This window comes from Mya arenaria, chromosome 7 (genome assembly GCF_026914265.1).
Source record: "Mya arenaria isolate MELC-2E11 chromosome 7, ASM2691426v1".
NCBI lineage: Eukaryota > Metazoa > Mollusca > Bivalvia > Myida > Myidae > Mya > Mya arenaria.
The window spans coordinates 720,261-746,484 of NC_069128.1; the positions used below are offsets into that span (position 1 = coordinate 720,261).

General features: G+C 34.1%; 1 protein-coding gene across 1 annotated transcript in view; it reads right to left on the bottom strand.

The window, feature by feature from the left end:
• Positions 1-946: 946 nt before the first annotated feature.
• LOC128240634 (disco-interacting protein 2 homolog C-like) overlaps positions 947-26,224 on the bottom strand; it is a 68,155-nt gene continuing 42,877 nt past the window's right edge. Inside the window, exons 16-40 of the mRNA XM_052957343.1 lie at positions 25,199-25,263; positions 24,457-24,550; positions 23,310-23,429; positions 22,565-22,679; positions 21,498-21,637; positions 20,838-20,974; positions 20,211-20,291; positions 19,463-19,590; positions 17,567-17,750; positions 17,081-17,208; positions 16,657-16,780; positions 16,378-16,458; positions 14,824-14,856; positions 13,481-13,646; positions 12,823-12,962; positions 12,149-12,310; positions 11,368-11,498; positions 10,647-10,738; positions 10,019-10,095; positions 9,344-9,514; positions 8,787-8,906; positions 8,422-8,496; positions 7,360-7,534; positions 6,655-6,778; positions 947-6,225 (exon numbers count right to left, since the gene is read on the bottom strand). Coding sequence (XP_052813303.1) covers positions 5,973-6,225; positions 6,655-6,778; positions 7,360-7,534; positions 8,422-8,496; positions 8,787-8,906; positions 9,344-9,514; positions 10,019-10,095; positions 10,647-10,738; positions 11,368-11,498; positions 12,149-12,310; positions 12,823-12,962; positions 13,481-13,646; positions 14,824-14,856; positions 16,378-16,458; positions 16,657-16,780; positions 17,081-17,208; positions 17,567-17,750; positions 19,463-19,590; positions 20,211-20,291; positions 20,838-20,974; positions 21,498-21,637; positions 22,565-22,679; positions 23,310-23,429; positions 24,457-24,550; positions 25,199-25,263 — 3,116 coding nt within the window. The 3' untranslated portion in view covers positions 947-5,972. The remainder of the gene's footprint in view (positions 6,226-6,654; positions 6,779-7,359; positions 7,535-8,421; positions 8,497-8,786; positions 8,907-9,343; positions 9,515-10,018; positions 10,096-10,646; positions 10,739-11,367; positions 11,499-12,148; positions 12,311-12,822; positions 12,963-13,480; positions 13,647-14,823; positions 14,857-16,377; positions 16,459-16,656; positions 16,781-17,080; positions 17,209-17,566; positions 17,751-19,462; positions 19,591-20,210; positions 20,292-20,837; positions 20,975-21,497; positions 21,638-22,564; positions 22,680-23,309; positions 23,430-24,456; positions 24,551-25,198; positions 25,264-26,224) is intronic.

Here is a 26,224-nt window from a genome sequence, read left to right on the forward strand (position 1 = left end):
AATAGATGACAAAGCAAAACAATGTGAGATTCAATATCTTAGGTGAAACCCTACCTCTTTTTTTATGAAATACAACCTTGTTTCTTTAATAATAAGCTAAGTTTAAAGCACCCAATGAAGCCAACATACTTGCAACTGACATCATCCTGACATTGATTAGCTAAATTATTTTCTTTATTTACCTTCTGATATTTTCTTATCAGTCAGCATGATAAAATATGTGGTAAACTGTTCAAGACAGGGTCAAGTTTTAAAAGTTAAAAATTATTTCACAATTAATATGAAATAAGTTATTACAACATTATACTACTTACTCTCGTTGGTACGATGCTAGGCAAGATTTTGGTCTTGTGTTGTGGGGGAAACTTGCGTACCCAGAGGAAAAAAAACTTACAAGCCTTGGTGACCACAAACTAAACTCACATGTACCCAGGCCAGGAATAGAATGCGAGTCGCAAAGGCCAGTGTGCTAACTGGACAACCAAATTGTTCTTTTTAGCTAGTTAATCGTTTATGAGAAACATATTTACTATGATGCCAAAACTGATACTCAAATATCTACTATGATGACCACATCTGCTTGTTGTAGTTCAGGTAATACACCCAATGGGAAATTGAACCCAGCTTCCGCAGCATGAAAAAGGCCATTATTTCTCAAGGGCTGGTATTCATAATCCATTCCAAGTCATGTCTTGTAAAAAAGAGAGAAGTATACATGTTTTTAACATAAAAGCATGTTTTCTAATAAAGTCAATGAAACTTAAGTGTTTCAGAAATTATTAAGTTATTTAAATATATGACCAGTGAGACACTTTAATTAGAAAATAGTTTAGAAAATGACTTGATGTTTTATGAATAATGAAACACCCACCCAGACATATAATCTTATTATCTCTTTAGGGCATACGCTTATACGACAGTTAAGAATCATAACAAAAAGACAGAGTTAAGCCATTTCAATGTTTATTTATGAATAGGTCAATTTATATTACACCAATATAAAGAAAACAGCATAAAATAAATAATTCTTCCATTCAGTGATTCATAAAAACACAATACATGTACACCAACAGTATGTAAGAAACAACCACAATCAAACATCTATCAACTAACAACAGTATGTTCAATAGATTACAATAATATCGTAATACTACAATTCTGTGTTATAAAATTTGGATTTTCAAATTAAAAGTTTTATTTTTCATATTTGCATTGCTAATAAAACAGTCTGCGTTCATTCATGATTTTTATGCTTAACATTCGAAACAAAACAACAAGTACATTTTTTAAATGAACAAATTGGTTATACACCTATATTTCAGATCTTTATAAGAGACTGTTTGTCATACGATGTGTTATTGTCTGTGAAAATGGTTCATACAGAGGTAGAAGTAGTATGTTCATTTTGCCAAACAGTGTGCCACATGAGCAGGCAAACAATTTCTTATCTCTTCAAGATTTATACATTGCTAAATGTTTTATTTCATTATCCAATCAATAATCTAAATTTGTGTTTTCATTATTATATGAATACCTCCACAAGACTCATTTTAGCAGACAAATGAGTCAACTACAGCATTTTTATGCAAAATACATTTTTTTCTCTCTGCATTTTTAAAACTATTATTAAAATGTGTCTTTGTTATCAATGATTGGAATTTTTATTGAAAGTACAAGCCAAAGTGTGTTTTGAAATCAATGAATGAAGAAGCATAACTCATCAACTATAATAGCTAGAGTTGTGGGCCTTGCGGCACATGTTTCCATTTTCTCATGCAAAATGAGAACTTTTCTCTGAAAAAGCGATAACTAATAAAATTGTAATATCTTAGAAAAAAATTCTACCATTGATGATAGCTTGTACAAACTTTTATCAACAAGTTTGAAAGTATATATTTTGCAAACAACAGCCGATATACATATCTCCAAGAAGGTAAATAGTTCCACTCTGCTATATATCTTATATAATTATATTTGAAGTAAATAAAGTTCATATTATATCTTACTATTTCACACATATAAGAATAAAGACTAGAAACATGCGACATTATTATGCAATTGTCAATTAAAATCTTTGAATACATTGCTCTTTGTAATAAACACATTTCTTTTTGTATCAAACACATGTTTAATAATGACAAGTCATGTTTATGTGACAAGAAATATTTAATGCCTTTAAAAGAATCATACATGTATGTAGTCGAGGGCCTCATTACACTGAAAATCGGAAGACGAGAAAATATACATTTCCGCGCTTGAACATAGATAATCCAATTAGACATTACTAATAATGTTAACCCAATGAGATGACCAAAAAGTCTTTGCTTTTCCTGTTTTATGATGTCAACGGCTTTGTGATAATGGGCCCTTTTTCAATTCAATGCAAACTGTTCAAAAATAAACATATGTACATGTACGCTTACACAGGGATGGAAAATTTACTAACAAAAACATGCATTTCAGATCTAATATCATGATATTATTACATAAAACAGGTGGTGATGAAAGTGATGAGTGATTATCAAACTGACCTACATGCAAATATGTTACAATGCAATCCGGTTAATAAGAATGCCTGAAGGATTTTTTTCATGATATTTTTGTTTAGACCTTTTTTCCGAGGTTTGTTACATTTTTTGCAAGACTAAGTATTTGTGAAGCCATAAATCGCTAAAGCATACATCATATGTTTCTTATATATCATTTGGCATTGTTTTAAATTAATAGCATAATGAACTCAAAAATGAAAAAAAATACAGTTAAAACGTGCTATGTCAAGGTCTATAGGACCTCGGGGAAAACTTTGCGATAACGAACATTGGCTATAACCGAAATACAAAAACCCAACACATTCGGAGAAAGTTTGACATAACCAGAAGATAAAGATAACAAAGTTAGACAATGCGAGTTTCGACTGTATCCAAAAAATTGATACAATCTCCAGTATTGATTGATGTCAGGCAATACATGTACATTGTGGATAAATTTTGTTATATAAATCATTTCAATCAAAATATCATCATGTGCTTTTATTAACGAACCGTAACAAAAACGTGTTCTAAGGGGATGCTCATGTATATCTTTACACGAAATGAATCAGACATAACAGAAAAATAGGGAAAAAAATGAACAAAAACAAAGATATTGCACAAAAAGCCAGTCTTAGGCAAAACTGTACCAAATAACTGAAGAAACATTGCAGTTTATTACACTAACGTTTAAATGGATCGTCGATTAGCTATAAATATTTACACACGTTTCTTTTGCATTCTTAGAACAAAATTATAAAAAAAAACAATATGAACGTGGAACACACAAACAGAAATTAGTTAGTAAAGAACTTCGAAAAAACAAAGTTGGAAGTTTGAAAGTGACGAGTCGGGGCAAAAAGGTTCCATCTGCCTCCTTATCAAATGTCATTTAGAACACTGTCCCTTTCACCCACTAATTATACACAAAGAGTTATCTGAACTAGTACTTAACCAAACGTAACAGAACAAAAATATCTGAATTACAAAACAGGGGACCTACATGACAATACTTAATGACTTGGACCCGGTTAACGATACCTAGGTCGAAATGAGACATGAACCAATAGCACACCATGCGGAAATAATAATAACAAATACTGGATATGTCATTCTAAAATTGAATGTTGTACCATTTTTACATTTCAACAATGACCCTATTTTCTGACCAATTTCAATATCTGAGATCACCCATGTTTGCAAATGACGGTGGATTGATTTAGTAACTGGCAAATTACACTGGCCTTATACATGGTTTGTCTTATAATCTGTCAAATGGTTTTACATGACACAGAATAAGCAAGAAATTGAAGCAGACAAATAGTACTTTATATGCATTAGTACTACTTTTCATCAGGAGTTACTATTTTTTATAGGCTAGTACTATTTTTTATCAAGAATTACTTATTTCATCGGCATGTACTATTTTTTCACAAGTTAGTACTATTTTTTCAAAAGTTAGTATTATTTTCTTCATGGGCAAATACTTGACTCTGCTGTTATAACTCTTACTTCGATGAAGTTTGCCCATTCTTTTCAATTTTAATATCTAAAAGACCTTGCGAAAAACCTGGTCATTGTTGAAATGGCTATGCTATGAAATGTCAAGTGTTCATAAAATATGTTTACAAATTTACATAAAATTGTATATACATGATTGCAAACTACTCGTACAATATCTTAAACAGCATTTTTGACCCAAGATACGTGGATCTAAAAACACACTGACAGAGCACTGTACAATAAATAAATACGTAAAAATCACGTAACATTAATGATGTACGAAAAATATCCTTATAAATACCTTAGGTTTTAAAATGTGGACCACATTTTAGAAACAAACGGGATGATTTGTTGGGCAGCAATGTTGCTTCTATTTATCTTCAGGACAAAATGAGAAGCAGACGGCATTCCCTCAGACTTTATATTTTCGCTGATCCTTACATTATAAAAAGTCTTATAGTTTTCAATTATAACTGAAATTTACTTAAAAAGTTTAGCTTCAGAATTCGAAAAACTACTGATGGATGAGTTTGGCACAAGCTAAATAATGTCATGGTTTTCTATTTTCTGTTTTTTCTTGGTAATACAGAAGTCTAACTTGTTTGCCGTATCGGATGTACAATTATATCAACTTGAGATGCCTGGTGACCACTTATTATTTAGGTACTATTTGGAAGGGTGTAATGTGTAGAGAAAATATATAAAATTGTTTAAAAATGATACTAAAATGAAGCCTTTATGGGGTTGAAAGACTGCAAAATTGGCCAGCTTCCATCCGAGTTCAATGATGCCAAAAATGAATGGGATCACGAAGCTTCATTATCAACATATTGCCAAACGAATGACAAAATGGATAGCCTTATATACCACGAATTGACTTACTACCTAACTACTTACTAAAAGGAAGCTCTTTATTGGCAAATAGGTCAAAACGATTTCACTGCTAGTATTACATGTAAATCTCGCACTATAATGTTAAAATGAACAGCACTTGAATAAATGAACATTATATATTTTGTATACATGTATCTTTAAGAAAGAACATAAATGAGATTTCAAAACATGGTATAATGTGAATGGGAATTGCATGTAGAAATAAGCGGATGGATTTCGCCTCCTCGATGTAATATTTCGGTAAGGCTAGCTTAAAAATAATGTTTCTTAGTGACTTGCATAATTAAGCATTGATGTAGCTTACACTATCCCAATTCTATATTTGCCTAGCTGTGGACATAGCAATATTAATGCTTGCAATGCAGAAGATCAACATCTGAGGCCAATGAATGCTGAATGTTCACCAAACCCACACTAACATTATGAAAAATAGTGGTATTGTTTAACATTAACAAACAATTAAACAGATTCTTAACAAAGCAAGACAGATTGGGCCCTAAATCAGCTCATATATGTACTTAATGCTAAAAGCTATGATGTATACATGTACTTTATGTAAATTCAACAATGTATACATGTATTTCATAGCTAATAATGGGGTTCAAATATTAGCGCTTATTACTTATATAACACAGTAATGCAGATCTTATCACACATTGCATGCACTATTGAACCCAATTTCTGATATTTGTCTCCGTAATTCTGCAGATCTGTTAGAAATCCTATACAGGGTCAGTCTCTTATCAATTCAACCCTTACTAACAAAATCACATATTATATGTGACATATATCAGATTTAACATTCTTAAGCCTCTGTATTTTCAGAATTCTCTTCAAATATTGAATGCCAGATATATCGTATCCAGCATATCAACCAATTACTAATATTTCTGATTTGATTGTCACATATTATATGCAACATATATCATATCCAACTGAACAGCAAAATCACTTATATTTCTGAATTATCTTCACATATTATATGTGATATATTTTATATAAGATCCAATAGATAAGCCAACACTATTCTATTTTCTGGTAATCCGTTCACATATTATACGCGACATATATGGGATCCAGTTGATCCGCCAAGAATCCATCCCGCAAGTGCATCCGTTGTTTCTCACCGCGGGAATTTATCGGGATAATTCCGGGATCTACAACGACCACTACGCCAACGATGAGGTAGTGCTCCTCTAGAACACAGTTTGTAACCAAGGGAACGAGGTCTAGAGCCTCATTTTCATTCCCGTCCAGTTCCACAACAACTACTAGCAAGTTTGTCCATGTAAACACAGCACTGAAATAGGAAATAGAAACACTTGATAATTCTAAGCTAATTATAGACAAACATGTACATGTCCTTGAATTGGTATCTACAGTCAAACCCCCTTGGCTTGAAGTTCCTTAGCTCAATGTCCTCGTTGGCTCGGACTGGATGTAAAGAACTGATTTCTTTATACTGAAGGTAAGCATTCTCACTTAGCTCCAATTCCTCAGTGCTTTGAGGTATTTTTGCCAGTCCCTAGGAGTTCAAGCCAAGGTTTGTAAGGAGATCTGGTTGATTTTTAAACTCAGAAAAGAAATTATCCTTATAAAGATTGAATCCTAGTTTGGAAAATATATGGCAAGATTGTTTTAAGTAAGGGAAAATGGACATGAAAGCGTGATGACGCTGACGTCAACACCAGACCACCATATCTCTATACAGACAACAAAACCAACTTACCATTCACATATCTTCCTGTGAGATCTCAGCACACTCGTCTCGATGTCTATGGGATGGTATCTCATTCCCCGTAGCATTATCGTCTCATCTAGTGAACCCACGACAAAAAGGGCGTCATGCCGACCTGAATACACAAAAATACATATTATTACATGATCTATAAAAAAACTGTCCATGATTAAAACAAGGGCAATTTTTGAAGTCTGAATAAAACACCATATTGACCTGTCAATTTATAGACCGGAAACAATTTATCATATGATGTAAGAATAACACTGCAAATATCAATTAAAAAACCCAAAATTGATCTGTCTATTTATAGATCGGAAAAAGTTTATCATATGATGTCACAATGTATCATGCTATTATATATCATGTAATAAAACTTCTTAGCTGTGAAATATGCAGTTCATATTGACCACACAATCAAAATAATGGTCAGTAATGGTAATTTGGTCTATATGACAGCATATTTCACACCATCATAAGTAAATAATTGTAAAATATCTAGTCTTATTCTTGGAAAACTATCAAAGCTACAATCAAAAGAAACAATAATTGTGTTTGTTAAACAGATTCAATCACAAAGTCAATTATATATATTTTTTACAACTGCATGCACAAGAAGATTATCATTAACTTCCTATACGTAAACATTGTGAAATTTCCGGTTGCTTCAGTCATTATCTACTTTTCTTAACTTACCTCCATCACTTTGTGTAAGCTCTGTTCTCCTTACAAAGCCGAGGTAGCCTGTTCTAGCGTACGAGGATTGGAGATCGCCAGTCGCCAGTCTTGCGTCGAAATGATCCGGATGGAGGGACTCATCGCCGTATATCGTGAAGTAGCCATCTGCATTGTGCGGACTGCTTACCCAGATCTGGAACAAGTAATTGGAACCATTCATTTCAAAGAGATTTATCATGCAATAAAATCTTACCTTTAAATAACGCTCAATGAATGGAGGGGTGACAAATGAAACTCTTTAAAGTGCCAAAATTGACCCTTCAATGCCAGTTTTTGTGTGATAGAAATTAACTGTTTGATGCCAAATGGTAATGCGATCATGCTATGTTTACTTTAGTGACGAGAATGTTTAGCAAACAGTATTACTTCAATTTATAATAAATGGGGATCTAGTGACGAGAATGTTTAGCAAACAGTATTACTTCAATTTATAATAAATGGGGATCTAGTGACGAGAATGTTTAGCAAACAGTATTACTTCAATTTATAATAAATGGGGATCTAGTGACGAGAATGTTTTGCAAACAGTATTTCTTCAATTTATAATAAATGGGGATCTAGTGACGAGAATGTTTAGCAAACAGTATTTCTTCAATTTATAATAAATGGGGATCTAGTGACGAGAATGTTTAGCAAACAGTATTTCTTCAATTTATAATAAATGGGGATCTAGTGACGAGAATGTTTAGCAAACAGTATTTCTTCAATTTATAATAAATGGGGAGTCATTATATTAGGGCTAGACTAGATAGTAGGATTATGCATTTAAAGAGATCTTCCTTTAGTTTGTATTGAATGTAATACATGTACAACAAATGAACTGTGACAAGTGGAAAAATGTCTTAATAAAAGAATGTGACATGAGCCAGAACTATGGTGTCATGACATAGCTTACTGTCATGTTATTTATCATTATTTTAATGTTAACATTTTAGAACATAAAGATCATATTTAACAATTAAAATATTACTGATAAGACCCATTCCTGCTCATATTGTTGATCAATATTTTGTTACGTACCTCTCCGAGATGGGAGTCAGCACACTGTCCCCTGGTTTCTGGATTTGCTATGGCAACCTTCACTCCTGGCAGCAGCTGTAAATTCAATGACACCAAATTGACATCATGACCTTGTTTCTTATGAGATATTCCAATTAACATCACCATAATACACATTTTTTTCTAAAATTTTACCATAATGAAACGAAAACCTGTAAGATATGTGCTGTACTTGATGTAAGATCTGATTTATTTCACTCCTGATCACAGAAAATTATGTATCACTCATGACTGTGCCATTGAAGAAAATATTGCTGTGAGGACTGGGAGAATAAATTTATACATTGCACTGGAATTCAATAAAAACATTCTGTATATCCACCTACCTTGCCCGACTCCATGAGACAGAGGCTATGGGGGCTGCCTTTCTCCACCAGCGTCACTCGGTCATTTCTCAAAGCTCTCAAGTCCACAAACACTGTGCTCGGCTCTGGGCATGCTGCACCCTGTAAGACCACATTGATACATATATGGTCAATGACGAAAAATATTTTCTCAGTATACAACATCTGCTAAAAACAATACTTTTCTCAGACTTTCACACACAACAAGAATGCTGCTGAGTTAACACCATTACTTGTCTTTTGGTGTTTTTCCAGTTAAATCTAACAATTAGAGCCAGACAAATGGACATTGCTACACATATACGCACTGTCCCTTGCTTAATGTGTACCAAGTTTCAAATGATGTATATCTGGCTTCATGTCTAAATGTATATCTTGGAACAGTTTTTAAGTTATAGCCACATACAAAATTTGTGCATGCTGCCCCCAACATGGAGATGATGACACCAAGATGATGACTATACCTTTTTTCTTCTTCATAAAAAGTCAAATCTAGTTTAAAATGTCATTAAGTTTGAAGAACAGTTACATACACTTACCGGGAATGATATGCCAATGTTGACTCTACATCCAAAACTTGTGCTCACAGCCCGGTATGAAAGACCTAGATCGGCAAACAGTTTTGTGAACGACGTTGTCAGATGGATCCTTGGTCGTTCCTCCGCTATTACGCAACAAATACGAACACAGGAGAGGTTCAGTCCCTTCGCCTAGAAATTGCACAATGAAATAGGTCTTTCTATGTTATTACTATACTTATATAATCACATCAACAACACTGCATCAAGTATCAACCATTTTAAAAAAACAGATTTTGTGGGATGCCCCAACAAGTCTTGGAGCCCTTCACATAAAAAAGAACAAACTCAGGAAGTCTTGCTGGCTGCCTTCAACTTTCGATACTTTGGTTTCAAACTCCTTAGAAACTTTGGACGAGTTTTCATTTTGAAGCAATTAAAAATCAATGCGTTACCTGTAAGGAATGAATATCATTCTTCTAATAAAGATCTCCTACTGATCCTAACTAATGTCCATACCAAGTTTGAAGTCTCTACAACCAGTCATTTCAAAGCTATTGATCAGAAATTATGTTTCAGAGGACGTCGCCAGACAAAGTACTTCCTATGTGTCTGCCATGTTTCCGAGGTGGCACAATAAAATTAACTTAATGATCTGAATTTAAGTTTCTACTCTGGACTGATATGATTTCTCACCTTCAGAGTCCCCGTCGAGGTACCCAGTCCCCGTGTACAAAGGTCCATAACCCCATACGAGCAGAATGTGTCCCGAACTGGAACAAAAGAAGAGGAAATATGTTAATACAATATCACCCTCACAATCATGGATCAATGTTTTGTCACTTTTTTACAAATCCTTAAATATTCAAATATTACCATTTGTGAAATCGTCTATGTAAATCAATTCTATGGAGGTATTAAAGTTATCAACTAAATTGAAATTTTATGAAGTGATAGGAGTACAAATCATTTGAAATTGAAAAAGAGAAAAGATTCAAAAATATTTAAATACAAATTATGATTGCATGCTTATAAGGCGTGATACATAACACAAAATTAAACATTATTTTCACCTCTACAAGACTCATTTCTGCTACAAATATTAAACAATTTTGTTAAGCTTTTGTTGAGGAAAGCATTTTTTTAGAAACATTTACATTAATTTTGCTGGAAAAACATTCCCACACATTCAAATACATACTTTTGGACAGGTCAAACAATAAATTTTCTTCTATTGTAATGCAACATGCAAATAGACTTATGTACGGGAGTGGCTGTAGCAGAATATTTTTACTTAATCTACGCAACAATAATGTTCTTATACCTTTGTACATGCTGACAGCGGACAGCCAGACGGCAGGGTTCGCCTCCACCTCTGACGGTGGTACTAGCAGTGAATGGTGACCAGAGTATATGCTGTGGACAAGATAGGTTATTGTTATTGTGAAGCCATTGATACAGGTAGTGTTATAAATAAGTTTCAAAGTTTACAAACAAGTTATCATCATGCCTTCAATAATATTATGACTGTATGCATAGCATAGGACAACAATGGTGAATGTGAAATATACGAACATCCAGAATAACAATTGATTATATGCTTGCTAGTGGCTCAGAGATTTATCAGTGATATATATATAAGATTTTCACTGTTTTGAAATTTTGGCCAGTTTTAACACTGAAATTAAGTGCTAGTGAACAGGGTTGGGACACAAATACAGGGAGGTCATTTCTGAAACTTGGCGTTTAAGGGATGTTATAAAAAGAAATATTGTATATTTCAGCGTTAATTCGCGATAAATTTCACCTCATGAAAACCAAAATTTATTATTCACTTGTGGCTATGCCACTGAAGAAATATAGCTTTTGGTCACTTGGTCAAATGAATTGTAATATTACAAACAATCAATTATCATCCATACATTTCTTTGAAGTCTAATGCATTTATGATTATTTAAATCACCTAAAATGACAATACTATCCTCAAAAGGTTTTTCCATTTTGTCTTTTAAATAATCCAGGATCAGGATTCAGGATTTCCATACCTTGCTAAACACCAGAGGGCAAATCCTAGGCCGCTGTATGGGTCTAGACACAGGCAAGCTTCTCTTGAGGGGTAGAACTCACACTGCAGCTTTATACACCGGCACAATGCTGTGGCTGATGCATGGGACATCTGAAATGTAAAAGGGACTTGTAGATGGTCTTTTTGAAACTTTACATTTAATTATATTATTTTCAATTTCATCATTATTTCAGTAACCATGCTCTACAGAACAAATTAGACCTCACCAAGCATCAAATGGTTTAATGTAAATGAATCTTTTCTGATTATCTAAGTCAACAATCAACTTAGCAGTAATTTTCCATTTTATTTGGTAAATTACCAGTATTTTCCATTTACAAACATGATCTTGTGGCTGAGACATTCAAGTCAAGATAACAAATCACCTCTCATGTAGGTGCTTTATATGTTTTATGCTTTACAATTTTCCATTGTTGATTTTCCATTCTCATACCTGTTTATTTTCCATTTCATAAACATGACCCTAGTCAGCCTTGCTGTGATTGAGACACAAGTCAATGTAAGATATCAGAATTGTTCCATTTACACTTGGTATTTTTCCGTTCATTCTTAAAACAACATCAGCTCAAACATGATTTGACACCAGCCAGCATTCCTGTGACTGAGACACTTAGGTGAGGTATCAAATCATCTCTGGGGAGAATGCCCTATATACAATTTCCCTATGATAATTTTCAACATTGATGCTTGGTAATTTTACATTAAACTTGGTATTTTTCCATTCATAAACATGACCTTACCTTGACCCCAGCCAGCATTCCTGTGGTTGAGACACTAAAGTCGAGGTAACAAATCATCTCTGGAGTGGGCGCCTTGTAGACATTAGTCAGTTTCTTCTTTGGTAAGTCATCAGAGTCCAATATGGTGGGCCAGGCCCGGACATCTACTACTGATAATGCCTCCTGGAAGGTAAAGTTTAAGGTATTTGAATGAAGCAATGATAGGACCAAAAGAAGATTAAAAAACTTTACAAATAAAGAATTTGAAGCCTGCAGCAACATTTACAGAAAACAGTATTTTTTGTATGTGACCTAGCACACATGAACCTTTGTCATACATAAATATGAGCCCTTTCGCGGTCATGATATTTTCCATGATCCCATTCCTCTGCTCCATATAGGAGTTGTGAGCATATTTTTGCATCAAATAGTTTGAAAAATACCCCATTTGACAATTGACTACATTTATATGAGGAACATAACAATGAGCATTTACAGCATACATTAGTGATAAATATGTTTTTTTCTTTAGTGCAATGTACATTTAATTCACACAGTTAAAAGTACTACGTTTCATAGTTATATTTTAATGAGATCTCTACAACAGAACCAAAGTTTAAGTTCCATATATAATTGTTTACCGTAATTATTATGAAAATACTGCTGCAACATTATGAATACATAACTCATCTTACCTTTGACCTGAGTAGTTTGACAATGTTGGCGCTTGTGAGTATAGCTGAGGACTTTGAGACCTCTACTATCATCTTGACGGTGGGAAGTGTTGTGGTTACGTTTTGGGGGTGGGGTGGTCGGATAGTCACTGGAACACAGCCTGTGAATATAGAAAAAATAAAGAATATAATACGAGTTTGGTAATTGGTCAATAGGTGCTATACTGCTCTATAGTATTTCAACTATATAGTGTAGACATATGTTTAGCAATTCATGTATCTTGATATGATAACGGAAATTAATAGATTTTGTTAGACTTTAGCTTTAACAACTCAATCTGAGAGTTTTTATTGGACTTCAAAAACAATTGACCAATCACTGAGGCCTGTCCTAGGTCAAGGGTTATATTGAATATTGCACTAGATTTAATGATTTAAATAGATCATACCTTAGTTCAAACCCAACGTCATTTTGGTTCAAATAAAAAACAAAACAGAAAAAACACCAATCTAATCTTTAACCCTCTCAAAGAAAACATACCACAATACAGACAAATGATACAGTTATATTCTCAAAGGGTAAAGAAATGAAATATGGTTGGCCGGTTTTTCTATTCCATTCTCAGTAAGTAAAATATAATTTACATAATAGTTACACATTTATGTAAAAGGAACTCACCAGCATACAGGCAGCCATAAAATGCTGCTATCAGTTCTATTCCAGGTGGGTAAAGCAACGTCACATGGTCGCCCGGTTTCAATTTTCCCTTCTCTGCGAGCAGATTGCCGATTCTCTCTGCCCGCTTGTGGAGTTGTGAACATGACATGGATAACTGAACTTGAACCTGCAACCGTTTAGAGTTTCATTAAGAAAAACTGCCAACAATATCACTAGTGCTTCACTACATTAACAGGGCCAATATTCACTAACTTCCGGAGTCTGAGTTTCAGGCTCAGAAAACTGAATTCTTAAATGTTTTAAAATATCTAGTATAATATCATATATTTTGACAAAAATGTGTGCCTGATTTTAAAACAGATTATAAGTAACAGATAAAGCATTTCCTACCATTTAAATTTTGAAGTAAAAATGCTAATATTTGAGCGTATCCAATTATAGCATTTTTACAACAAAATTAAAATTTTGTGTTTCTGATTGTGGTTCTCAAACTGAGATTGAAGATCTTAGTGAATATGGACCCTCACATTGCCTAAAATTTGCGAGGTATTTGTTATGTTGATTGTGTTTTAATAATTCCAAATGGTTTGACACGTGAAAGTAATTCTGAATTGCAAGCATCTATAAAGCTAATTAAATGCAACTTTGAGTTAAATCAAAGTAAAAATTTAAAATGTGGATTTTGAAAAGTGCATGCTGGTGTACCTGTAAAAAATGCACATGCTTTTAACCTACCAATTAACATTCAAGTACATATAAACATGATGAATCATGTCTTATTGAAGGTTACAATGCATTTATATTCCATATATCATGCTACTTTCTATCTAAACTAAAATTTACTTTAAACCGGAGTATTTTTAAATGGTGTTTCATGGAAGAAAATATGGTGAATTTTAAAAAGAAAGGTCAAAAGTGACATTATTTTAAGACTGAATATTTATTTTAATAGGCATAAATTTAATTGGGATTATAACTTCATATTTCCTGCTAAACTTTGTATTTTCTTCCTTATATTTAAGTATATATCTATTAAACTGCCATGCACAGTATTGACAATTAATGATGATCATTATAAAAGCATTGCATATATAAATAAATAAGCAATATGTTTTATTACGACATGTACATTAAATACAACAACAACAAACCAATGGAAACTCTCAAAACAATTAATAACGCCAAACCAATCAAGTTACTTGTAACATATTAGGAGCTAGGCTGCCAACCAATGAGTGTTAGGGGTGGAATGAGGTGTTAACCAAACAAATGGCTGGTAACATTCAAGGAAATAGGAATGAACCAATGAGGAGTGAGGTAACAAAATGGTGTTAGGGAAATACCTGTGGAGGCCAGGACTTGCCAGATTGTCCATGCTGAGGAAGTGGCAAACAATTATTTACAACATAAAACACAACAATTCCGTGGGAAAATAAAGTTCACTCTTAGCAAATAAATTTCATTAAAACCTGAAGTAATACAGAAACACATTTGGATATGTATATTAGTTTGATAATTTATTCTGGAAAAGAAACTGTCTAAGTGGTATAAATTTTACAAACTAACAATTCATTGAATATAATAAATATTCAATTAAGATATCTGGTATTAAAACTTTTGCTTTGTTTTTGCTACAAATTTAAATTTGACTTATTATCATAGGGCTAATGCCAGGTAGTACCAGCATATAGTATATCTTAATGTTGCTTCGTACCTTCTTCCATTAGACTAATGATATAATAAGCCTTGTATTAAAGTTTGTTCAGTTATCAAGCATTCTCTGTTACATCATTTTCATAGCGTCATAGTCTATATTTAGCTCATAGGGCGCGGCTTATCATTAAACCAGTATTCTTTGAAATTATGACATAAAGGAATATAGGCAATGTGTCTTAATTGTTCATTAAAGCTTTGTTTGGAAAAGAAATAGACTGTTCATTATCCTAATTTCAAAACAAATGTGCAAATAGTTCAATAAAAAGCCTAAACATAAACGTTTATGCTTATTATTCAATAGAAAACGTAAAACAAACTGACACTATGCACATACCGATTAACACGGCTTGGTGTCCGTGGTTTAACATGCACCAAATAAGATAACATTAGAAAGGAAAGAAAAGAAAAAAACACAGCACAGAACATTCTAACAAAGAAAATATACAAATCACATTGAAAGCTAGCAATAATTTAATGATTTCTTACAAAGTAAAACAAAATAAATACTACATAAGTTGCAAAATAAAAAGGTATCACTAAATGTAATGTTAAACAGAATTACAATGTATGGTATGTATATGATACTTTTGTCATGTTGACTAAAAAAGTAAGTCACAGAGCAAACGCCAATGCTTGTCTCAGGGTCTATTTTTAAAATTGAATAAGGGGCATAACTTGACAATTACTAAAGCCAGAGTTATGGGCCTTGCTACACATGTGCATATTGTCCATGATCACATGACGTATACCAAGTTTCATTTAAATATCTTAAACTGTGTTTGAGTTATGGCGTTAGATTTAAGATTTGCACGTTGACAGCAACACCAAGGCTATTGCAATAACTCAACTTTTTTTCTTCAAAAAACAAACAAGCAAACTAAAACAGCCTTTTAGCCAGGAAAAGGTCAAGTTGCAAAATTGTGTTGTGGCCTTCTATATTGCAGATATTTCATAATTTATTCATCATCCGATAATTCTACAATGCCATTGTGATTTAAAGGCAGCATAAGATTTATAGTTCTTAATACATATCAGATAATAAACGTTAAATCGCCAAAGAGACAAAAAATGACTATCAAGCTCTGTATACTGAGTTCTGTATACTTCAAAGCCTAGGATATACTTTCTACAAAAGCAAAACAAAAATGAAGGATGAAATGAAGAGAGAAGTAAACAGTTACCTTGGAATTGAGCAATGTAAACAGGATGTGATCAGGAGTATTTTGAGCTCGGAATCTGAGAATCTCTGTCAAAAACTGGTGCTGTAAGGAAAAAAAACAACACATTATTCAAAGTTAAGTAAATCTTGATTCTTTTTTTTTTATTTTTTTTTCCTGGATAATTATGAAAATAAAAAAAAGTTACACATTTTTTCTTGTTATCAATATTCGTACAAAGGAAGTATTAATAGAGTACAAGCTACCCCCAGTATAATGGTTAAATAATTACACAAGAGTTACCTTTCTTGAGCCATCTCCGTCCTCCTCTGATGTGTTGAGTTCCCTCCCCTGGGCCCAAGCCATTCTGGCTCCCTGCACAATGTTGCCCACATGTACGGCTGAGGGGGTCACATCTCGGTCAGGCCTGTATTAAGAGTTTAGAATAGTCATACACCAAAACAAGAATTCCATGATTCAGATGTGTTGCATGCCTTGTGTTCAAAGGTAAAGATCGATAGAATCTCAAGATTGTTTTAGATTGGATAAGACAAGCATGCATTAACAATATTTTCCTTGTGTTCACATGGTTTCGCAAGTTGGTCAGCCTTGTACTGGGACACATTAACATGTTGACAAGGTGTAACGATCCCTCTAGAAATTTCATGCTCATTTCTTCTTACACAAATACATATAAATGATAAACTACGACAACTGGACGACTGACCTGTGTTCTCGTGGCTTTGGCAAATTTGTAACACATGTGTGTGGACACATTAACACATTGGCTGGATGTAACGAGCCCTCTAGGAATTTCTTGCGGGTTTCATGTAGGTGGATTCCTCCTAATGGGGTCTGTGAAAAGGAAGGAACATCACATTACACATTAGAAAATATCACAATTCTTACATTTTTAGAATGCCTTATAATATGTACATTTAACATGTGTAGCAAGTTTCATAAAAACATCTTAATAGCCAACTCTTGTAAGAAAAAAGTGGATTCGCAATTGGTCCAGTGACACTTAACAACTGTGTAACCATGAGGGGAGAGCCATGCTACACACATGCATAGAAATGTTTTTGACTTATGACCACAAAGACACCTGGCCTCAAGCATTTTCAAGAACCAACATTCTTGACTGTCAGAGGTAAATTCTCAATTGATTACAACAGTCATATTTCCACAGTAATAACTATGTCAACAGTCTCACCTTGGGTAGGTAGTTGGGTGGGACTAGAGCGAGACAGAACACACCCACTTGGTGTATACTGTCCACGGCCTGGAGAACACGTGACATCCATTGAAAACTCTCCTCCTCCGGACAGTCTGGTCGCTGTTCCGCAATTATCACGATACGCTCATCTTTGAGGACTTCTATTGAAAACACTGCTATCCTGTAATACACAGAAATAAGAAACTTAAAACACATCAAATACTTAATTGATGTATGTATCTTTTAATAGCAAAAGATATTTGTCCGTTTTAGTTAAACTCATTTATTTTACAATGATTGTGATATGAGTTCTTACAATATTACCGTAAATGACTGGGTATTAGACGCACTTTTTTCCCTCAGATATTGATGCAAAAAAATGCCTGCGTATAATACCCAGTAACAATTTTTTGAACTTTTTTTCTGATGTCAATTTCAAGCCGAGAGTTTGTTTAGATTTATGTAGAAAGGGATGTTACTCGCGTCATATTGATCGAGTATATACGGGTTAAAACGGCAGTTGAAGATCGGGATACGGTATATCGTAAGACGTTTATAATTTCAACAAAAATATTTTATATTTGGACACCCATAATTATTTCCCAAAATAATTTATTTTGCGTACCTCATTTTCGGACACCCAAAGGACATCAATCATAACTTTCATAGTTACCAAGTTCCACAGACGAAGAATATTGATTTTTATCTTTACACTGCCTGGCTAGATTACCTAACCGTATACACCACTGTGACAATTTAATTAGTTACTACCCATCCTAAACGATTTATTGCCTGTTTAAAAGGAAGTGTGATATATTTATTTGAGGATTAAACAAACAACAAGGGCAATCAAGGGATTAAGAAAACATCGACATGGCATGTTTGTAAAACGATCTGCCAATAAGCTTTCAAACTTGTACCACACTTATAGACTATATGAAGCAATAATCGTACAGTTATACATTAATCCTGCATAGCAATGTCCATGTTCTCCACGAGATCCTCGTGGGCATAACTGTAAGTTATGTGACGTCACACAGTGTGACTCTTTGATCTGAAGCCGATAGAATGTGTTTATTCAGTTCAGTGCATGTATAAAACGGTGTTTTAATTAACTTCATGAAGGATTTACACTTATAGGCGTAATAAATAAGTTTATGACCATTGATTACTACGGATAAATTAATAAGTGGTAAAAAGCAAACATGAAGAAAAAAGGCAGATTAAACAAACATGTAAATAAAATGTAAAAATGATAATTTTCTATGTATTCGGAGAGCGAAAAAAATAATTAATTTATGGTGTCCGAACTCTTGTGAATTACGGTATTCAATATTATTTTGAATAATAAATTGAATTAAACAATAATCAAACTTACATATAAAAAAGCAAAATTGGGCACTGTCAAAATATTTTTTGCTTAACATAACTTTTCATTCTCGACAGTATGGTTTTAAAGATAACCATCGCCATTTTCACGAAAAAAATTTTTTTTGTCACTGTCAACAAACATGGTGGCTGAAAATGCCGGACAATTTTGACATTTTTTCTATGCGTCTTTTAACCAAAAACATAGATTAAAAGTTTTTTTCTCGGATTTTTCAGAGATTTTTTTCCCTGCGTCTAATACCCCCTATCGTCTTATACCCAGTCATTTACTGTATATAATTTATGACTCTCATTGCAACCATGTTATAAAGGTATGATCTTGTTGGTTGAAAACAGAGTACCCAGAGGAAACCTGATTGAGTCTAGATTGGTGACCACAAACGGAACTCATATGGCCTGGCCTGGAATCAAACCCAAAATTCAGGCCTTTAGGTGGAAATCTTCAATGGAACCATACATATCATTTCCCTGTTAACAACACAGACAAGTCACTTTTTCACTTACCTTCCCCTGTAGATGAATTTCATAGGTTCAACAGCAAGTACTGTAGCTATGATGTCATCAGTGTTATGTCGTCTGTTAGATATCTGCATCAGCCCTTCCTTGCTTCCACAAACAAATACCAAACCACCCTGGTGAATTAAGAAACAGTATTATAATATAACCTCAAAATGAGGTGCATACATTAGGCTCTACATATAACATGTGTCCTTCATTGAATAATATATTTTACACTTTCTGGAAAAGATATGAGGTGAAGATTGTATTGTCAGAAAGTTTGACAATATGTATAATATAACCAATTTGGACAAAAGGTGTGTGCCTGATTGTAGAACAGATTGTTTGTAACAGATACAGCATTGATTACGATATATTTGCTCCTGTAATAGCTTTTTTACTACAAAAATAAAATAATAAAATTTTGCTTTTCTAAGACTGTGTCTCAAACTCGGAGTTAACATGTAAGTGTATATATGCCCAGGATACTTGATTACCAACAGTCTGAACTGAAGTTCAGACTCAGAAAAGCATTTTATGAAAGAACAAAAAATCATCCATATTCCATTACTTTTACAATGTAATATAGAAAAATAGAAAAAAATAATAATAGAATTATAACTTAGAAAAGATCACTATCAATGCTTTGCTAGAAGGAAAGTTACAAAGAAATGGATATTTGCAATTTTGAGCTTTGAGTCTGAACTCAGACTTGAGACTGATGATAATCTGAAATCACTCCCCCTGAACTTACAGGCCCTAAGAAACCAAGCAGCCCTGTTCTGACATAAATCTTATCCCCTGTTTGTCTCCCATCTCCGTTCAGTGGCTGAACCTGCAATACATAAAGATACAGTTGGTTTAAACATATTTTATTCATAAACATATGCCCTTCTGGGTTTTTTTACAATCAAACATGGAATATAACTCTGACATCAATAATCAAAGTCAGTTATGGGCATTATGCAATCTGGGTGTGTAAAGTTTTATTTGAAAATCATTATTTGAGTTATTGCCTAGGTTAAAGTTTTTACAACAAGGCAATGCAGCAGGCAAAGTAGGAAGTATAAGACAATAGCTTGACCGTTTTTATTTATTTATAAAAAATCTTTGAATAATTTATTAACTGTCAGCTTACTGACATGCATATTAAACACTTTCCATGTTATATTCTATATTCCATCACAATTATATCCTTTTTGATACATTTCAAGTAATGTTACACTAGTCTAATCCCATCAGTGTGATGCAGATCACGTATAAAAAAACAGGTATTCTATCAATCCTTATAATTTGAATGTAAAGGAGCAAAATATCCAGGCTAAACAAAGACATTTTAACACTCACATCACGCTCATGATTTTAACAACAAAGTACCAACCTGGAATGTATTAACTGTGATACCCTGGAGCCCCCAGTACTTGATGCCCGTATAGCTGGCACACACACACAACTCCCCGACCTCGTCTGTCTTACACAGGTAGGGCGATCCTTCCACCTTCACCACCACCATAGTAGCTGGAAAAGGAACATGATAATGTTTGTTGAAATGCATGTAAGTAGGTTAACAGAATTGTGACATGCATCAATTAAAAAAAACAACTAATAATAATTAATGACTGCAATCTATGAATGGCAATTTCATAATAACTGCTCCTCCAATGAACAGAAACAAAAGCTCATTCAATACTGGCCCCGCACTTCAGTGCAGTGTCAATATTGTAATTCAAGAACAGTCGAACCCCCTTGGCTCAAACTTGCTTGGCTCAATTTCCTTTTTGGCTCCAATTAATTGTAAGGACTGATTTCTTTATACTGAAGGTAAACAAGGTAAACAATCCCGCTTGGCTTCTAATTTCCGAGGCTGGAGGTATTTTTGCCGGTCCTGGGATTTAGAGCCAACTGGTTTGACTGTATGTGTATGTTACATTCTGCTTTGGTATACCGTTACCAAAGATGGCGTTGGGGATACTGCACCAGGTATTCCCAACATCAATGTTAGCATGAACCCCCAACTCTATCAATAAGTCTCATGACATACCTCCAGGCATCACTTGACCACAGTCTTGTAGTGTTAATGATGTGAGACTGTTTTCTGTGTCAACACGCACTACGCCATGACTGAGCCCTTGCATTGACAGGATGCCACGCCCAGTCGCACTGGAACTGGTTCTACCAGGTCTGTAACAAAAGAAAGGGAGGTTTATTTTGTTTATACACAAAACTTGGCACTTGGAATTGATATCACCCTTTTTCAGATTGAACACAATACCTTTTGTATGTATTTCTTCCTTGTTTAGTTTAAACTTTTAAGTTAAGCCTCTTTTAAAAATAGTTATAGGCTGATAAAGCCTCCTTAAAGATAGTAACCAGTATTGGTGTCCTTTCTAGGATTCCATAAGAAAAAGCCTTTGGGGAGACTGGAACCCTCAACTTCACTACCTCACCCTCAACCACTATACTACCTCAACTTCTACCACTATACCACCTCAACCACTATATTACCTCACCCTCAACCACTATACTACCTCACCCTCAACCACTATACTACCTCAACCTCTACCACTATACCACCTCAACCACTATATTACCTCAACCTCAACTTGACTACCTCATCCTTGACCACTATACTACCTCACACTTGACCTTTACACTACCTCACCCTTGACCACTACACTATCTCAATTGACTACTATACTACCTCACCCTCGACCTCTACACTACCTCACCCATGACCACTCTACTACCTAAACCTTGCCCAATTTAATACCTCATCCTCTTCATTCATTCAATTTTGTTAACGTAAAAGTTTATCTATTGGGAACTTTAATGTATAAATTAACAATTTTTTCAAAAACAGTAATTAAATGAACAGCACATGATTTCCTAGCAAAGCAGACAATAAAGCATTGAAGCACTCAGTATGTTGAAAATTTACATACATTTTTTTGCAAAGTTGTACTTATGGTAAAAAATTTATAATTGGGATTCATTATACCTAATAGATATCATACTGTGACCCAGGGTGATTAATTGAAGCTGCAGTGTAAACATCAAACAACTCCTATCTTCTCCCACCTTCAAGATTTCAAATTCCCATCAAATTACCTTCTAACGGAGACAGTAAGAGCCTCAGATGAGCTTGCACAAGGACATATGGCCTCTGGTTTAAGACCCTTGGGTTGAAACGCGTTCAGGAATGCATCACATGACGTCAATGACCCTGGATAATGTAAATGAAGAGTCATGTGAAACTGATAGGTTGCTTAATACAGAATTCAATTTGGCATGCTGTTGTGAAAATAGTAAGTTTATTGAAAGCTGATTATTATACACTGATAAATTTATAAGTAGGAATGTCTTCAAAACATACGAATATTTCAGAATGTTTTAAATATTTGGCTTGTTCAATGTCATATTAAAAGATTATCTAAGGTCTTAGCTGGATTGTGAAATCAGCTGAATATTGATATCAATCGCTTTGAAAACCAATCCTGGGTAGAACCCAGTACAAGTGGCAAGTGGCATTATTGAGGGGCTATACGAAAGTACCCCTGGTGGGGATCAAACTCACTACCTCTTCAGTGAGAGGCTGACACCTATACCACTAGAACTCTCAACATGGTCAAATTATTGGTTGTCGGGTTAACACAGTGGTTAGGGCACTTGTTTCTCACCTAGGCAACGCGGATTCGATTCCCGACCTGGGCATATGTGAGTTTGGCTTGTGGTCACCAAGTCGGTTTTCTCCAGGTACTCGGTTTTCCCCAAAACACAAGACCACACTCTCACGTAACATCATGCTAACGATGTTTGAACTAACATGGTGAAAAGACATCTAACATTTACTTACAAGGGTTTGCACCATCTGCCACCAGCAGAAGTCTTAGTGAGCTAAAATTGACATCTTTGTGGTCTTTCTGTGCCAGGAGACCCCAGTGCATGTCCCTGGACTTCACAATCCCCACAGAGGCTGGAATGAGAATATTGGAGATAAGTATAAAGAGAGTGAGCCAAAATTGAAAACAATAGGTCTTTCTGTGCCAATAGACCCCAGTGCATGTCTCCCCACAGAGGCTGGGATGAGATTGTTGGAGATAAATATAAAGAGAGTGAGCCAAAATTGAAAACAATAGGTCTTTCTGTGCCAGTAGACCCCAGTGCATGTCTCCCCACAGAGGCTGGAATGAGATTGTTGGAGATAAATATAAAGAGACTGTGCTAAAATTGACATAAATAGGTCTTTCTGTGCCAGTAGACCCCAGTGCATGTCTCCCCACAGAGGCTAGAATGACAATGTTGGAGATAAATATAAAGACTGTGTCAGTGAGCCAAAGTTGACATCCTTTAGGGTTTTTTTTTGTGCTAGAAGATCATGTCTCTGAACTAGACAATTCCAACAGAGGCTAAAAAAGAAGAAGTCGATAAAAGCTTTTTGATATGCATATTGCAAAATATGTGTTTTTCAATTGCCATTCCATGTTTAATTACAGACATCCCAACTGACTTTGACATATTCAATAACAAGGAACAACTAGACCCTACAACTAGAATTCCCTAATTTAAACATGCCACCTGCTTCAAGCACCATTTTTATTTTAATGGAATATGCCAAAACTATTGCTTAAAGTTAGAGAGCATACAATGTGAATATGCTAATATTTTGACAATTCAAGGGCCATATATTTGAATTGAATTTGCCATATATTTGATTTGAATTTGAATAATGCAATCAGACTGGTTATTGATCTAAGACTTGTTAAAATTGTCTGGTTACAGAGTATACAGGGTGAAATTTGAATGGCCATGAAGTAATCTGACTGTCCAGAGTAAGAGTCGGGAAATAAGTGAATTTTGTCAAATTTGGACAGTTACAGGGACATAACTCTGGAGTGAGTAGAAGAACCTTTATCAAACTTGGTCTAGAAATAATTCCAATAAACATTGTATTTCAGAAAAATCCTATTATTTGACTTTTAACACGCCTGAAGAAAACATACCTTTGTATTTAGTGATCATTTTCATCCAGGATGCAGGGTCGACTTTCATCAACGAGTAGGGAACAAATATCACATGCATTCCATTAAATACACTCTGAAAATGGAGAGAGGATTTGTAAAGTCTTTAACCTTCTCAGGCACAAATAATACAAACAAAACATTTGAACATTTGAGTATTTAAACGAGCAGTGCTTATTGATGATGCATTTTGCTACCTTAAAAAAATGATCTCCATGTATTGGAAAATGTGTTGGGTTCTGAGACTTGATTCTTTTTCAACAAATAGACATAAATAGACACACACATGTTTTGACTGTACATATTAAATTGCAAATGGGATTAGTTATTCAAGATTTTGAGAAATTGAATAGTGGTAGAGTTAATCTACCCTAATCCATGATCGCCTTCTGAACAGTTTCAGTTTTAGGATAATTAAGACTGCCAGAGATGTTTTATTTCAATAAAGATGTTGCCAATGTTATTGGGCAAAACTGTTAAATTTGAACTACACGTACAAGACTGCATTAAAACTGAATATCAAAGTATTTTGGGTGTGCCACTTATATGACTGACAGCACACAATAGTTGACTTTCAAATTTGAATTGTTGAGTGTGACAATTCTTGTTACGGTGGTTTTACATGACTGTTTCATCAGTGCAATGCACTGTGAACGTTATTTGTTCAACTGCTTGAAAAGCATGTTTTGCTAAGTTTATTTGTTAACAGCTGTATTAAACTTACACAGAGTATACCGTGCCAGAGACCCACATCACGTTTGAAATCGAGAACACACACCATCACCTCCCCTGCAATCAAAGAAAAAAAATTGTATAGAAATATTTACTACAATAACACAGACATTTCAAAAGATGTTGGGAATTTACCTTGCATGTTTTTGCATAACATGTGGCCAAAATGCATGGGCCGGTAATCATAAAACATCTTAAGTTATTTCCTACCAATTTGTACATTTTTTTCATTTTTAATTTATAAAGTTTTTTTAACATCAAACTGTGTAGTTTTAATGGATGTCAATGAAAAAAAATGAATTTCGGAAATTTCTATTCATTGCATCATATGACAATTCAAATACTTGAATTAGGAAAATGACTTCAGTTATGTGTTAGGATTTCATAGAATAGTGACCATGGGGTTTCAAATATTAACCCTTACCATGCGGGGTCCGATTATATTCGGACCGAGTTGTGTGTAACCCGATCCATGCTAAGTCCGGATATTTTCGGACCGGGATATTTACCATGGGATGTTCAACAAATCCACTTCAAATTCTAATCTTGCAGCAAATTACCACATCAGTACATAAAAATCACATAGCAAAATAATAAATCTAGCATGTGACTTAATTTTATGTACCAATAATAGTAAACTGACAGAGAAATCCATAATTATGTATCGGATATTTTTATTTTCTCCCAACTCCGCCATTTTGAGTATGCGTTCACAGGGCATCTATACTTTATGCTTGTTTATTTTTCATTTTAAAGACTATTCCTTGATTACAACAACAAATCTCACTTAAAGTGAAATGTCAAGTTCATTACAAATTGTAATGGACGTATTCAAAATAGTTTTCCGTATTGTTTTATCTAAATGTTATGCAGTTACAAATCCCGGCATCAGTAAATGTCAATGACACTTGTATGTGTTCAACTCTTTCATTGTTTTTACACTATATTAACTCAAACATGAATAAACATGTAATTTAGAATAAACACAAGCTTTACATTGACTCAATGACAAGTATTT